The sequence below is a fragment of the Myxocyprinus asiaticus genome, chromosome 4, assembly GCF_019703515.2.
Source record: "Myxocyprinus asiaticus isolate MX2 ecotype Aquarium Trade chromosome 4, UBuf_Myxa_2, whole genome shotgun sequence".
Classification (NCBI taxonomy): domain Eukaryota; kingdom Metazoa; phylum Chordata; class Actinopteri; order Cypriniformes; family Catostomidae; genus Myxocyprinus; species Myxocyprinus asiaticus.
In genome coordinates, this window is record NC_059347.1 from 1,459,990 (window position 1) to 1,474,597 (window position 14,608).

At 38.0% G+C, this 14,608-nt stretch overlaps 1 protein-coding gene across 2 annotated transcripts in view; it reads right to left on the reverse strand.

Moving 5' to 3' along the window:
* Positions 1-14,608, reverse strand: part of abl1 (c-abl oncogene 1, non-receptor tyrosine kinase) — a 60,208-nt gene that overhangs the window by 15,641 nt on the left and 29,959 nt on the right. Inside the window, exons 1-3 of one of the 2 annotated variants that reach the window (XM_051689020.1) lie at positions 10,809-11,487; positions 4,232-4,396; positions 1,506-1,801 (exon numbers count right to left, since the gene is read on the reverse strand). In XM_051689020.1, the coding sequence (XP_051544980.1) occupies positions 1,506-1,801; positions 4,232-4,396; positions 10,809-10,893 (546 nt within the window). In that variant the 5' untranslated portion in view covers positions 10,894-11,487. Of the gene's footprint in view, positions 1-1,505; positions 1,802-4,231; positions 4,397-10,808; positions 11,488-14,608 lie in introns of those variants that run through there. The other variant, XM_051689012.1, reaches the window with a different exon arrangement.

Below are 14,608 nucleotides of genomic sequence, written 5' to 3' on the forward strand. Positions count from 1 at the left end.
TTACATTATACATGTATGATTGCCAGCTATTATTTTTTTTAGCCAAAAATATTTTCTGACACATAAAAATGTGTGTGATGATGTAAGACAACGTTTTAATGGCAAAATTGAAGAAAAAAAAAAAAGGTGAAACCACACTGCTATTCAGCACTGTGCCAAACCCAGAGATCAACCACAAATGACATTTTATACTAGATTAACATATTAAGTATATCACAAATACATTAGTGTTTAGTTTAGAAAGTCTTCAAAATAGTTGACTTTGGCTTAGTGTGCAATTTGGGTTGCGTAAAATGAACCTCAAAACATTGCACTTTGAATTCTACCTATTATTACCTACATTTATTTGTAAAAGTTGACACTGTATAATTGAAAGTGGCTGTAAAATTCGCACACTGTGTAAATGTGAACCAGCAACGTATTATTTGCAGCAGTGTCCAGTAAACCGTACGGAATCTTTAGGCACATCCCCATTCACTTCCATTTATTTTTAAGGAGTCAATTACTAAATTCATAGATTGATTCACGATCTGGTTCCAAAATGGTTTTTGATGCATTTAAATCTTTTAGCACAATATACGCGAGGCGCCCTGCTTTGTGCCTGACAGGCTGATCAGTCCAATAGGCATTTCTAAACAACAGTGTAGGGGCGTAATTCTTTGCCATATTAAGACAGCTCATTCTGTGTAAAGATCCTGATCTGACCTGCCAACAGAAATAGAGTAAACAGGTATAATCCGCTAGTATGAGAGGCGGCTCTGCGGATGTCATCCTGTGTCAATGAAATGCAGCATCTGAGCGAATTAAACTTTGTCGTTGTGTATCTTATCTGTATCTGTAACGTTTTGTCTTTACTTTTAAAATACTGATAATTAATATTTGTGTATCATTCCAGAATCAATTTATGATGTATGGTGAATCACTTTTTTTCCCCACCCAAAGGAAACTGAAAGCAAGTAGTGATTTAGCAGATGCTTTTATCCCAAGTAGCTTTCAATTGACTTAAGATGGGGAGCATCATGCTGCAGTAATCTGCGGTCCACATTGTTGATGGGTCATTATAGAACTCTCTTCTGGAAAATTTTCAAAAGGAATTGCAAACTGTAAACTGCATTTACTCATCGTGAATGCACAAGTGTCTGCCAAAATTCAAATGCAAAATGAATTTGCAATTTAACTTTCAGTGTCTTTCGAGTGACAGCCATGCGATATTGAAACAGTAATTGCAATGTCTCCATTTGCAATTGCATTTGCACTGCTTACCAGGGACACCAGCCAATCAGCCTTGGGGGCAGGACTGTGTTTACAGTGGACCGTGTTTTAAACCAGAAGCAACCTGCGGGCTCAACTGTCAAGTCATTTTTATTTGTATAGAGCTTCTCACAAAACACAGTTTCAAAGTACCTTCACGGAAAATGATGCTGTAATGTCTCAAAGTTAAATTGTCAATGTAAAGTCACGAGGTAACATGTGGTTTCAGCAGTGATGTTGTGGTGGAATCTCACCTTGCCATCCGAGGCGGTGTTGATGCGGTAGTGGTAGACTCGGCCCTCGTAGCGCAGTGATATGGAGCGTTGTCCCGGGCTGCTCTCGCTCTCTCTCACTAGGAAGCTGCCGTTGATGCCGCTGCTCAGCAGGTATTCAGCGGCGTTCCGCGACACAGGTCCATGATACCAGCTGTGCTTCTCCAGGCTGTTGACGGGCGTGATGTAGTTGCTGGGCACCCAGCCCTGCCCGTTCTTCGTCTGCGCTTCACACCACTCGCCATTATGATTATATCCCAGAACTCTCAGCTTCTCCCCTGAAGAACACAGCCATATTACACACTGTTAACAAACACTCAATATTAGAGGTCGGCGATATATCGGTTTTACCAGTTGCTTTTCTTTGGACTATCGGTTATCTGCAAAAATCAACACCGATAGTTGCAGATAGTTTATTATTATTTTTCTTCTTTTTCCTCTGTGGCCGGTGCTGGAGGATTCTACAGTTAGAACGGCTTGATTCTACAGTACAGCGGCCTCTAGAGGTGAAATAAAAACAATCGCGTGGGATTTTGCTGTATCTAAATGCACTTCAATGCAACTCTGAAGTGATATTCAGGGGCCGGCTGCACTAGCCAAGTTACAACGTAGACTAATTATACAGTAGTCTAAATGGGCACTAAGTTACAATTCACACACTGCTAAATATTTGAGTGTTGCACCGTTAAACTTAGGTAAAACGTAACACTCTATAAAAACTAAATAATTACAGAAACATCCGACCAGGAGTAACAGTTGGAATAAAAAAATCCAACTGATTAAATGACATCAGTGAGCTCATGTGGCTTGAAAGACTTCAATCCTTCAAACATGCATGATAATGTTGACAATTCCACTCGTTTATATTTCCGAGAACAATATGTGAAAAACTGACTTCTTAGTGGCTCTTCAGCATTAAACCGGTCTAAATGGTGTATTTCACTGTGTGCGTCGCCCAGGTCACTGGTATGCCAAGTTGCAACACAAACAAATTATATATGATAGGCATGTGCCAGGGTGGTCGACTAATAGACTAGTCGATTATTTAGTCATAGTGGTTTTAATGGGACACTCAGTTCTCTAATTAATTGTGAGACATAACTTCTCGGAGAGCGTTTCTGCGTGATGATAGTTTGCAGTGCTTAAAAGTGAATAAGAGTGAATAACAGCACAATAAAACCTTAACGCTTAAAATTTTGTCCATTTATGCACCACTGCAGTTTCAGCCATCAAAGTGCCGCATCAACAATACATTTCAAGACAATCTGCTGTTAGTAATGTTCCTGTATTTGTGAGGTGATGCGGAGAGATTAAAGTCTTTTACTGATTCTGTCTGTCACTGCTTAAATAAATAGTTTGATGTTGTGTACCTGCTGCAATATTATCTTGCAGTTCTGAACTTTTATAAAGCGCATCATTTTGCATTCAGGATGCACATAAGCAGTTTTGTTGCTCTGTATTGGAGCCTATTTATTTCTTTGCTTACTTTTCTTTGATAGTTTTGTGCGTTAAGATTGTACAGTTAATTAGCCTATTTATTTGTTGAATATCTGTTATTAAGCCTGTTGAAGTGCTGCACTTAGCGTCCATATATCCCTCTGAAATGTGTCTGAACGGGGTTGCATGAATATAATGGAACCTAATTATACATTATTATCCTAAACACAGACTGGTCGACTTTTTGTTCAAACAACTGACCGACAAGTCGATTATAAAAATTGGTAATTATGCACATCCCTAATATAGGATTTAAAATGAATAAATGTAAATTTTTCAAGTCTGCTGTACTAGAATTTTTTTTATTTGTTATTTATTCATTATTAGTTTTTTATTGCCCCTTATTAAGTCCCTGATTATTTTTCTAATTTACATATTTAAATATCTTATTAATTATATTTATAGATTTCATAGGAAATGCAATTTATTACAGTTGACAGTGAGACACAAAAGGTCTGAACATCAACCGCAATGAGACAATTCACGACTTTGTTAACAAATATGAAGACTGCTTATCGGATCAATAAAAGGTAAATGTCATATTACGTGACTACACAATGCTTTACGACCTACTAGTAAAGTCTTGCGTTGATAACTTGTGGTGCAACCAAATTAAGCACTGACTTAGTTACAAACTAACTAGTAGTTACTAAACCTTTAGAGTTTGAACTTAACATCTCAGCTTGAGGTGCAATCCTACCCTGACCTCCTTTAATGCAAGTCTATGGGATCTTTAACCCTTTTCTTATTGTCCACCAGGCAAAAATAGTTTGATATGAGGAATGTGTGGTTTGTTCAAATAACTTTGAGCAAAAGTAATAGTGACACGTCACTTAAAATCACCACTTATAATAGATTATTAAAAAGCTAAATCAAAGTGAGGTAAAATAGTTCAACTTTATCTTTCCAGTAATTCTCTCTCACTGTTATTGTGTTTAATTTCTGTTCAAATGTCAAATTTGTTATGAATAGTCTGATCATTTGGATTGCCTCCATCATGTCAACAACACAAATGTCCCTTTCATTTTTAAAGAATTTAAGTGATTCTTATTGACAATTGAATATTTCTACATGGTTATGTAATACATGAAACCTTTTTGGCTTGAATTCCCATCAAAAGTGACTATGTGATGAAATATGTGATGTCATGTTGAAATGTTTATTAGCATGTCTGAGGAGTACAGATGCATAAATATGAATGTCTCTCTCACCTTTGGTGATGCTCAGTGTGTTGTCACCGCTCGCCACAAAGTCATAGAGTGCTACGAACAGGTTGGGGTCATTTTCACTGGGTCCTGACAGCAGATTCTCTTTGGAGTTCCAGCGCCCGGCTTCAGACAGACCAGACGGCTCGAAATCCGGCCGCTGAAGAGCTTCTGCGAACAAACGAAAGAAAGGTTAAAGGTCAACACATGACGCTGAACATGAAAACATATGAGCAGGCCCAGAAGGAAGCTGCAGAACTTTTTCAGGAAAGGTACTTCATTTTTATACCTTTAATTAGTCATATTACACAATCACAGAGTGTGTGATTCCAGAGCTCATTTTTAGAATGTCCTCACGTAATATGAAGACTAGCTCATGGAAAAGTCCTGATGGGTAGGCCTGTCACGATAACTAGTTTTGTTGGACCATATATTGTCCCAGAAATAATTGTGATAAACAATATTATTGTCATTTTAAGACCATTTTATGCCACTGATAAATCATGATAATATAACAGCATAATAATGCAAGTACACCCTTTCAAAGAGCAATGAACTCTTAATTCTTAACAATATTTAGACATTGAAATCAGAATGTCAAAAAATAGTTTTTGTTCCCAGCTCGGAAAACAGTGCAGAACACAGTGCAGAAAGACGGTAAATCATTACTCACCCTCAAGCCTGTATGAATTTCTCTCTTCTGAGGAACACAAACTTAGATTTTTGGCAGAATGTTAGTCACAGTCACGATTCACTTTCACTGCATCTTTTTATTTCCATAAAATAAAAGTGGATTAAGACTGAAACTAACATTCTCACTAACATCTCCTTTTGAGTTCCACAGAAGATAGAAAGTCAGATGGGTTTGGAAGGTGAGTAATGATGACAGAATTTTTGGTAACACTTTACAGTAAGGTTCATTAACATTAGATAATGCATTAGCTATCATGAACTAACAATGAACAATATTTTACAGCATTTATCAATCTTAGTTCATGTTAGTTACTAAAAAAATACATTTGTTCATTGTTAATTCATAGTGCATGAACTAATGTTAACATATTCAACTTTTTATTTTAATGGATGAAAATGTATTAATATACTGTATGTTGGAATTAACATTAATCAAGATTAATCAATTATATAAACGTAGTGTTTATTGTTAGTTCATGTTAACTGATGTAGTTAACTAACGTTAACAAATGGAACGTTTTTGGGTAAATAATCTCTTTGAGATTACAAGTCAGTTCTCACCAGTTGCATTAAAAACAGCTGTTTAATATTGACAGAATGCATTGAAAATGTGAACAGATAAAATCCTGAGAGAACCTTGATGTTGTATATTCAAAATAGATATGCATATTAAAGACAGATGTTTTCATTGTGTGTAATTTATTAATGTTATAGTGTTAATATTATTATAATGTGCGAGAAAATATCTCGGATACATTAGATGGAGCTCTAGAAAGATGAGAGATGTAAGGGTGTAGAAGTCTGTTTTAATCATTTCTCTTCACAGTCTATAGATGGTTTTATTACACAAAGCGTTTTTGCATTTTCTGCCTTTCTTGCTGTTTTATGAGGGAGCGCCACGATGTGACAAGACAAAATTAGATCTCTCCAACTTTGCGCGCTTGCGATGAAGACAGTTTTGTTGATTATAAACAGGAGCAATAGTTTTATCTCATCACTTGCTTATAGAGACGTGGTGCAACACCATTCACATGTCCAGTTAACAGGTTTATACCCATTTATATGTATAAAATCGAAAGTTCAGAAGATACATGCACTGCTCGCACTCACAAGCTGCTGAATGCTGCACCACGAGTGAAGGTGAGGGGGGAGAGGGTGATGCGAAAGAGGGAATTCCTCGCATTTTTTAAGTGAAACATGCGGGAGTTATTTAAATTGTGCACAATCCCGCGCTATTGAGCTAACATTCGTTATTGAGATTTTAATCAGGCTACTTGTCCGGTCGGGCAAGTAAAATTCTCTTTAACTTGCCCGTTCAAAATTTCCACTCGTCATTAATGTCGAGTCACGTAATCTTCACCTGTCGCTGTCCACTGTGTGTGTGGAAGAGCTGCCTGAGCCTAAGACAAAAAAAGAGCAGACAGAAGCAGCGCGACTGTAAACAAACGCGCATGTAAACACAATGGGCAATATCAAGGTCAGCAAAAATGATCGAGGTCATGTCCATATATCGTACGATAAGTCAATAACGCAATTATAGTGACAGGCCTACTGATGGGAACATTCACTAGCCACCGAATGGGGTTTGAGAAAACTATCAAACACGCACCACATCACACCAGTCAACAAATCACATGGACATCCACTTTTCCATTTAACATCAAGATTTTAGGTTAAACTTTAAAGAAAATAAATTCAACCTTTACTTAAATATTACCACAATTCCAATTATATCTGAATATTTAAGACACCATTTCAGGGGAAAAGCAACAGGGCATCAGTGATCTCCAGATTTTAAATCAAAGTTGTCTTTACGACCACAAGAGGGCGCAAAGAATACACATAAACCAAACATCACCATATTATATTGTATTATTGCAAATTGACTCTTAACAAAAGTGCATTCCATTTTAAAGAGCATAAAATAATAAAAAGAGTTACTGAGTTCATATTTCAATCTCAAATAAGTAAAATGAGAAACACTTCAATACACAGTTCTGTAAACGTAGTTTTGCACGACCACTGTACTCAATCTTTAAAATAGCAGCGGTAGTACCGTGTTTTTCATTTTTACAGTAGTATTGATTTTTTTAACCTACATTTGCAGCTGAGACTCTTGACTCTGTAAAGGCATGTATCTCAGTGTAATCCCGGTGCTGCAATAGGGGCTCTTCAAACAGAACAGAATTTAGGGATCTTGGGACACACTTTTCAATACTGAACTTTTTTTCTTAAATGCATTGCTAAGGGGCTGTGTAGATCGACCATGTTTTTTTTAACTAAAAAAGCTAGACACAAAGCAACTCGAGGGTCTCAGGACGCACTTCTAAAAGTTAACGTTCTTTTTATCTTACACACAGCATCTAAAAAAGTGGCGCTCCTGTGCGAGATGCTGAAAAACAGCTGGACGTGGTGCAACGGTCAAAGACATCCATCTAGTGCAAAATTACATAGAAAAAGAAGAGTTATGTGTGCTGCGAGATGCTGATGAGCAAGCAAGATGCAGTAAAAAACATCATTTACACAATCAGCTCTATCTCCCATGACATCCAAAAAACACTAATGATCATTTTTGACTGCTATTGAATTCTGGGATTTAAACCTGGAAAAATGTATAATCCTTTAAGGAAAAAGAGAAGTTACAATGGATAAAAAATATGTCCGATTCTGTGTCATGACAACTTGTAATAATTTGTATAAGTTGGCAAAATCATAATATATTGTATAGCTCATATTTATGACCACAACATTAAAACCACCTGCCTAATATTGTGTAGGTCCCTCTCGTGCTGCCAAAACAGCACCAACCCGCATCTCAGAATAGAATTCAGAGATGATATTCTTCTCAACACAATTGTACAGAGCGGTTATCAGAGTTACCGTAGACTTTGTCAGTTTGAACCAGTCTGGCCATTCTCTGTTGACCTCTCTCATCAACAAGACATTTCCATCCACAGAACTGCCGCTCACTGGATGTTTTTTGTTTTTGGCACCATTCGGAGTAAATTCTAGAGACTGTTGTGTGTGAAAATCCCAGAAATACTCAAACCAGCCCGTCTGGCACCAACAATCATACCATGGTCCAAATCACTAAGATCACATTTTTTCCCATTCTGATGGTTGATGTGAACATTAACTCCTGACCCGTATCTGCATGATTTTATGCACTGCTGCCACACGATTGGCTGATTAGATAATCGCATGGATGATTGTTGGTGCCAGACGGGCTAGTTTGAGTATTTCTGGGATTTTCACACACAACAGTCTCTAGAATTTACTCCGAATGGTGCCAAAAACAAAAAATATCCAGTGAGCGGCAGTTCTGTGGATGGAAATGTCTTGTTGATGAGTGAGGTCAACAGAGAATGACCAGACTGGTTCAAACTGACAAAGTCTACGGTAACTCTGATAACCGCTCTGTACAATTGTGGTGAGAAGAATATCATCTCTGAATGCTATTCTGAGATGAGGGTTGGTGCTGTTTTGGCAGCATGAGGGGGACCTACACAATATTAGACAGGTGGTTTTAATGTTGTGGCTGATTGGTGCATGAAAATGTACGACTCATAAAGAACCATTATTCCCATAATGACCAACCAATCAACAAACAAAATTGATTCAATACAGGGATCAAACTTTAGCTAGCTATGTCTGTGAACACTTTTAGTGATTCATTCCATATTTATTTCTGCAATACAAATGACTGATGTATGTCAATAATCTGTAATACTCTTCCCTCGTCCCCAGTGTTTTCTTTCTTCTGTGGTACACAAAAGTTATTTTCCTATTAAAATCATGGTTTAGGTTCAGGGTTAGCTAAGGAGTTATGTCTGTGTATGGTTAGGGGTGAAACCAACCCGGTCTCATGACAAGTCATGTTAATACTACAAGATGGTAAATTCATAAGAAATAGTACAATAGCTCTTATAAAAGTTTACAACTTAAGAAACTCCCTAATAAACAACTGTAACTAGTAAACAATGTTATTATGATTTTTCTTGAAATAATTTTTACAAGATGATAAAATCGTAAGCTATCTTACGACTCATATGAAAAGTTATGACTTTTATTCTGGAAGGTTCTGGAAGTATTTTCCCCATTCATTTCTTCCATAGACTTCATGAAATCCTTCATAAAACAGTTATGCGGCATGAACCAAACCAACCAGCTCCGGGGAGAATCACAACACCACAAACTTTGTTTTGAGGCAAAAAGTATTTGAAGTTACTATATATTATATTACAAGGCTGTGTACTTACTTTCTTTCATGAGGGCACGGACTACAATCCCATGAAGCATTGCGAATGATGTTATTGAATGAAAAACTATAGGAATATATAAAATATAGATTTTAGATTGTTGATTATAAGTATAGGAACAAAATATTTGACGTTTACTGCAAAATATTCCAATATGTTCAAATATATAAGTAGTTTAATGGTGAAGAGACACCGACTGATTGCATCATTCACAGTGCATCATGGGAGTGGGCGGTCGCTCCAAGGCATGTTTTGCGGGCTTCGTTGGCTGCGGTTCTCTGATTGGTGAAGCTTTCTCTGCTGGACCATGGGTAATGTAGTTGTTTACCATGAATTCCGCTATCAAACACGATTTTTAAACGAGGTTGAAATAATGCAGATGGATCGCTTCAACTGAAGCATATATCATTGATGAACAACCTTGCAGCTCACGGTTGGTCTGTTTTGAAATGTTTATTAGCTATCGTTGAAAATCAGTTTGTCTAGGTGATGAATGAATGGGTTTGTTGTGCTCTATTATGGTAATTCCGACATGATGTAAACTCACCATAATAGAGTAGTGTTCGGCTGGTCATGTGATCCTAACTTGGCAGCACCCATGAGGGGACCCTCTCCATGTAGAATAACACTTTTATAAGGTTAATGATATGACTTGAGACATGTGAGTGCTTATCAGTTTTGAAATTTCAGTTAATTTCTTGAGTAAAATGTAATTTTTTTCCCCTTAATGAAGAAAATAATACTGTCTGCACCCTTACAGTTAAGATTAAATTGTAATACCATCATTTGTGGTTTCGCTTATTTTTCGCACGATTTTGCCATCTCATACTATTATTATGACCTGCATGAGTGTCGGATTCTGCACTAGTTTTATGTCTCTAGTCAAATGCAAGTAAATTACTGACATTGACCTTGTAAACTCTTTGATCAGATGGTCAGATTTTCTGTCTTCCACTGAATAGTCTCAGATCATTCTGGAGAACATGATCATCATCATTCATGTCAGCTCGTGCAGTGCCGTCATTAAAGCATAAGAGACACATAACAAGTACAACAAATGACAAATTATTGTACATTTTTCAATTCAACCTCAAATTGTTATGCTGATAATATAATGTGTATTTAATAGAATAAAAAATAGAAGCATCTTGACTAGTGGTCTCAAACTTCTGGATATTTTCCAACTGTTCACTTTAAGCTGCCGAAGTTTGCTTTATCTCAATCTGTACACTATTGATGCCATGGTCTACTTATTGTTAGATATGCCTGAAAATGGACAGTAAACAAATCATTCAGTGACCCTTTCAAATGAACTTCTTATTAGCTTGCAGAAATGCAGATGCGTCCAAACTTCACACAACACACACTGAACGGATCTCTCCAGGCAGGAATCAGATTTCCCAGTGTTCTCTCCTCCCTCGTTCTTTCCTCTCTTTCTGTAACGGTGAGCCAGTGTGTCTGGCGTTCCTCTCGCTCGTCCCCTCCTCCACTTTCCAAACACACAGACGGAGAGTCGAGGCCTGTGATTTCACAAGACCATCAACCCCTCATCTGTCCATCTGATCATCTGGATGAACTCAAGCGCTCTGTAAATTCACACACGCACACACAAATGCCAGCACAACTCTTACCGTCAAAGTAACAGCTAGAGGACGAGGAAAGACCTTTTTTGGATTTACAGCCCACCAATTTCAAACAAATCTCCAACATTTTCATTTGCTTTCAACACGTCCTCTTGAAAGAAATATTCCAGTTCCTCTTGAATGATATTTCCGTGCTCTCCGTTACCAAGCCTTTGTTAAAAAATTTACCACCCAGACACACGGAAAAGTTTCACCACAAAGTTTAGTTGTTTTAATGTAATTTATAAAATGGGAATAAAGTCAAGGATGGGTTTTCCTGATAAAAAGCTTGACATCTTGAACCCACAGCTGCTTCCAATTCACGCAGTTTTTCTAGCGAGTTTCCAGAGAAAGAGGCTCCATTTTTCCCCGGTCCAGTTTCACTCGGTTTCTCTTCCAGAGAGGAACTTTCAGCAGTCCAAACGGAGAGTTTTCCCAAACAAAGGTGTTTAAAAGTTGAATGAACTACTTTGATGCGAGTGTTGTGTTTATCATGGCAACGTGCGCTCCGGTCGTCCGAGTGCCGATTCCGAGGAAAAGCAGGACGCTTGTGCTGAACTCTGCCAACAAAGAGGCCCTTTCAGGATCAGACCGCTGGACTCGATGACATCAGTGCACTGGACCCACCCACACACTGAAAAACATGCAGCAGTCCAGATGAGCAACATTATCTGCTATGAGCGAGTGTAACTGGAATCTGCCTTTGTCTTTCAGCTTCACACGCCCCTCCTACACTTCTCTCTCTCTCTCTCTCTCTCCTCAAATGTTTTCAGTTTTAAACAAAGAGACTTGAGCACAAGTGCACTCAGTGTCAACACAATCATTCCTTCCAAACAGTATCAAGGAATTACTGTCATGAATCACTTCCCATCATGCATTTTAAATGCTGTAAGTAACTTTTTTTATTATTAGTCAACAATATCATGATAATCATTAAATGAAGACTGTAATCGTAAACACAAAGTAAAAACAAACATAAAAACTAATTTGGGTCTGCAAGAATCATAAAAGCTAGAATTTTTCCTAAAGGCGAGTAATTTGCATCCCTGATTAATAGTTTATTCCATCAGAAGGACACAGGCTAGTCTTTAATTAAATACAGTGCATCCGGAAAGAATTCACAGCACTTCACTTTTTCCACATTTTGTTATGTTACAGCCTTATTCCAAAATGGATTAAATTCATTATTTTCCTCAAAATTCTACAAACAATACCCCATAATGACAATGTGAAAAAAGTTTGTTTGAAATCTTTGCAAATTTATTAAAAATAAAAAACGAAAAAAAATCACATGTACATAAGTATTCACAGCCTTTGCCATGACACTCAAAATTGAGCTCAGGTGCATCCTGTTTCCACTGATCATCCTTGAGATGTTTCTACAACTTGATTGGCGTCCACCTGTGGTAAATTCAGTTGATTGGACATGATTTGGATAGGCACACACCTGTCTATATAAGGTCCCACAGTTAACAGTGCATGTCAGAGCACAAACCAAGCCATGAAGTCCAAGGAATTGTCTGTAGACCTCCGAGACAGGATTGTATCGAGGCACAGATCTGGGGAAGGGTACAGAAAAATTTCTGCAGCATTGAAGGTCCCAATGAGCACAGTGGCCTCCATCATCCGTAAATGGAAGAAGTTTGGAACCACCAGGACTCTTCCTAGAGCTGGCCGCCCGGCCAAACAGAGCGATCGGGGGAGAAGGGCCTTAGTCAGGGAGGTGACCAAGAACCCGATGGTCACTCTGACAGAGCTCCAGCATTTCTCTGTGGAGAGAGGAGAACCTTCCAGAAGAACAACCATCTCTGCAGCACTCCACCAATCAGGCCTGTATGGTAGAGTGGCCAGACGGAAGCCACTCCTCAGTAAAAGGCACATGACAGCCTGCCTGGAGTTTGCCAAAAGGCACCTGAAGGACTCTCAGACCATGAGAAACAAAGATTGAACTCTTTGGCCTGAATGGCAAGCATCATGTCTGGAGGAAACCAGGCACCGCTCATCACCTGGCCAATACCATCCCTACAGTGAAGCATGGTGGTGGCAGCATCATGCTGTGGGGATGTTTTTCAGCGGAAGGAACTGGAAGACTAGTCAGGATATAGGGAAAGATGAATGCAGCAATGTACAGAAACATCCTTGATGAAAACCTGCTCCAGAGCGCTCTGGACCTCAGACTGGGGTGAAGGTTCATCTTCCAACAGGGCAACGACCCTAAGCACACAGCCAAGATAACAAAGGAGTTGCTCCGGGACAACTCTGTGAATGTCCTTGAGTGGCCCAGCCAGAGCCCAGACCTGAACCCGATTGTACATCTCTGGAGAGATCTGAAAATGGCTGTGCACCGACACACCCCATCCAACCTGATGGAGCTTGAGAGGTCCTGCAAAGAAGAATGGGAGAAACTGCCCAAAAATAGGTGTGCCAAGCTTGTAGCATCATACTCAAAAAGACTTGAGGCTGTAATTGGTGCCAAAGGTGCTTCAACAAAGTATTGAGCAAAGGCTGTGAATACTTATGTACATGTGATTTTTTTTTTTTTTTTTTTTTTCGTTTTTAATTTTTAATAAATTTGCAAAGATTTCAAACAAACTTCTTTCACACTGTCATTATGGGGTATTGTTTGTAGAATTTTGAGGAAAATAATGAATTTAATCCATTTTGGAATAAGGCTGTAACATAACAAAATGTGGAAAAAGCGAAGCGCTGTGAATTCTTTCCGGATGCACTGTATATTATCAAACACAAACATTTTTTCAGTAATTTCGCTGACGACGTGAACATTGTGTTTTGGACGGCCCTTACAAAAATCAAGAGTTCATTGCAGATTTGCCACAAATTCGCCAATGATCATTTTTCACATGCAAATGTGAAATTTATGGCAAACTTGTGGTAAATTGTCCATTGTTGCCAAAGGTTTGCTGCAAGTTCACCACTATCAGTGAAGAGCTACAAACTTCTGGCAAACATCTGCTGTGAATCACAAGCTCATCTGCATGTGAAAATAATCAGTGACAAATTTGCAATGAACCCTCAAGTTTCAGTGAGGTCAATATTGCTTTTTGTCCAGTCAAAAATTTGAAACATTTGACAATTGAAAAGCTTTCACACAAGGTCAGACTGAACCTTTACTAACATTTTGTCATGTTGAATATTCGAGTTTAGCTATATTAACAAATTCTGGAATATTTTTTGTCGTTGACATTACTGACGTATAAAGTAGACTATATGGTGCAATAACAGAAATTCTGAAGCCAATGCAAAACATTTTTAAGATTTATATTTGTTTGTGCATTTTGTGATATTTTACAAAGGGTTTAATTGACCCTTCACTAAGCTCCGCCCCCCTTGGTTACGGTTGCTAGCTCTGACAAGCTCTGCAGAACTCCCCATAGGAATGAATGGGAGATTGCAGTGAAAGGTGCGTTTTTGGCAAAATATTCTTATAAACGAAATGGATAATATTATCACGTCAGCTGGAATGAAGAATGACACTGACCACATTTACATGCACTTAAGAAAACGGTTTATTCCAGGGTTTTAGCAGAAAACTTTGTTCTGAAACATCATGTAAACAAGAACGCTGATTTAAGGATGTCAATTTTCAGACATTTTCTTAATCGATCGTTGTGGAAATGAACGATCAATTAATCGATTAACCGTTAACATTAATATCGCATAACGCACATGGAGGACTCCAAATAATGTGCATGTAGCCTATTGTTTAAATATAATTTAAATTAATACACTTAAGGAATGCAAGTATTGTCATTTTCCTCTTAAAATATTCTTAGTTCAGTGTATTTTAA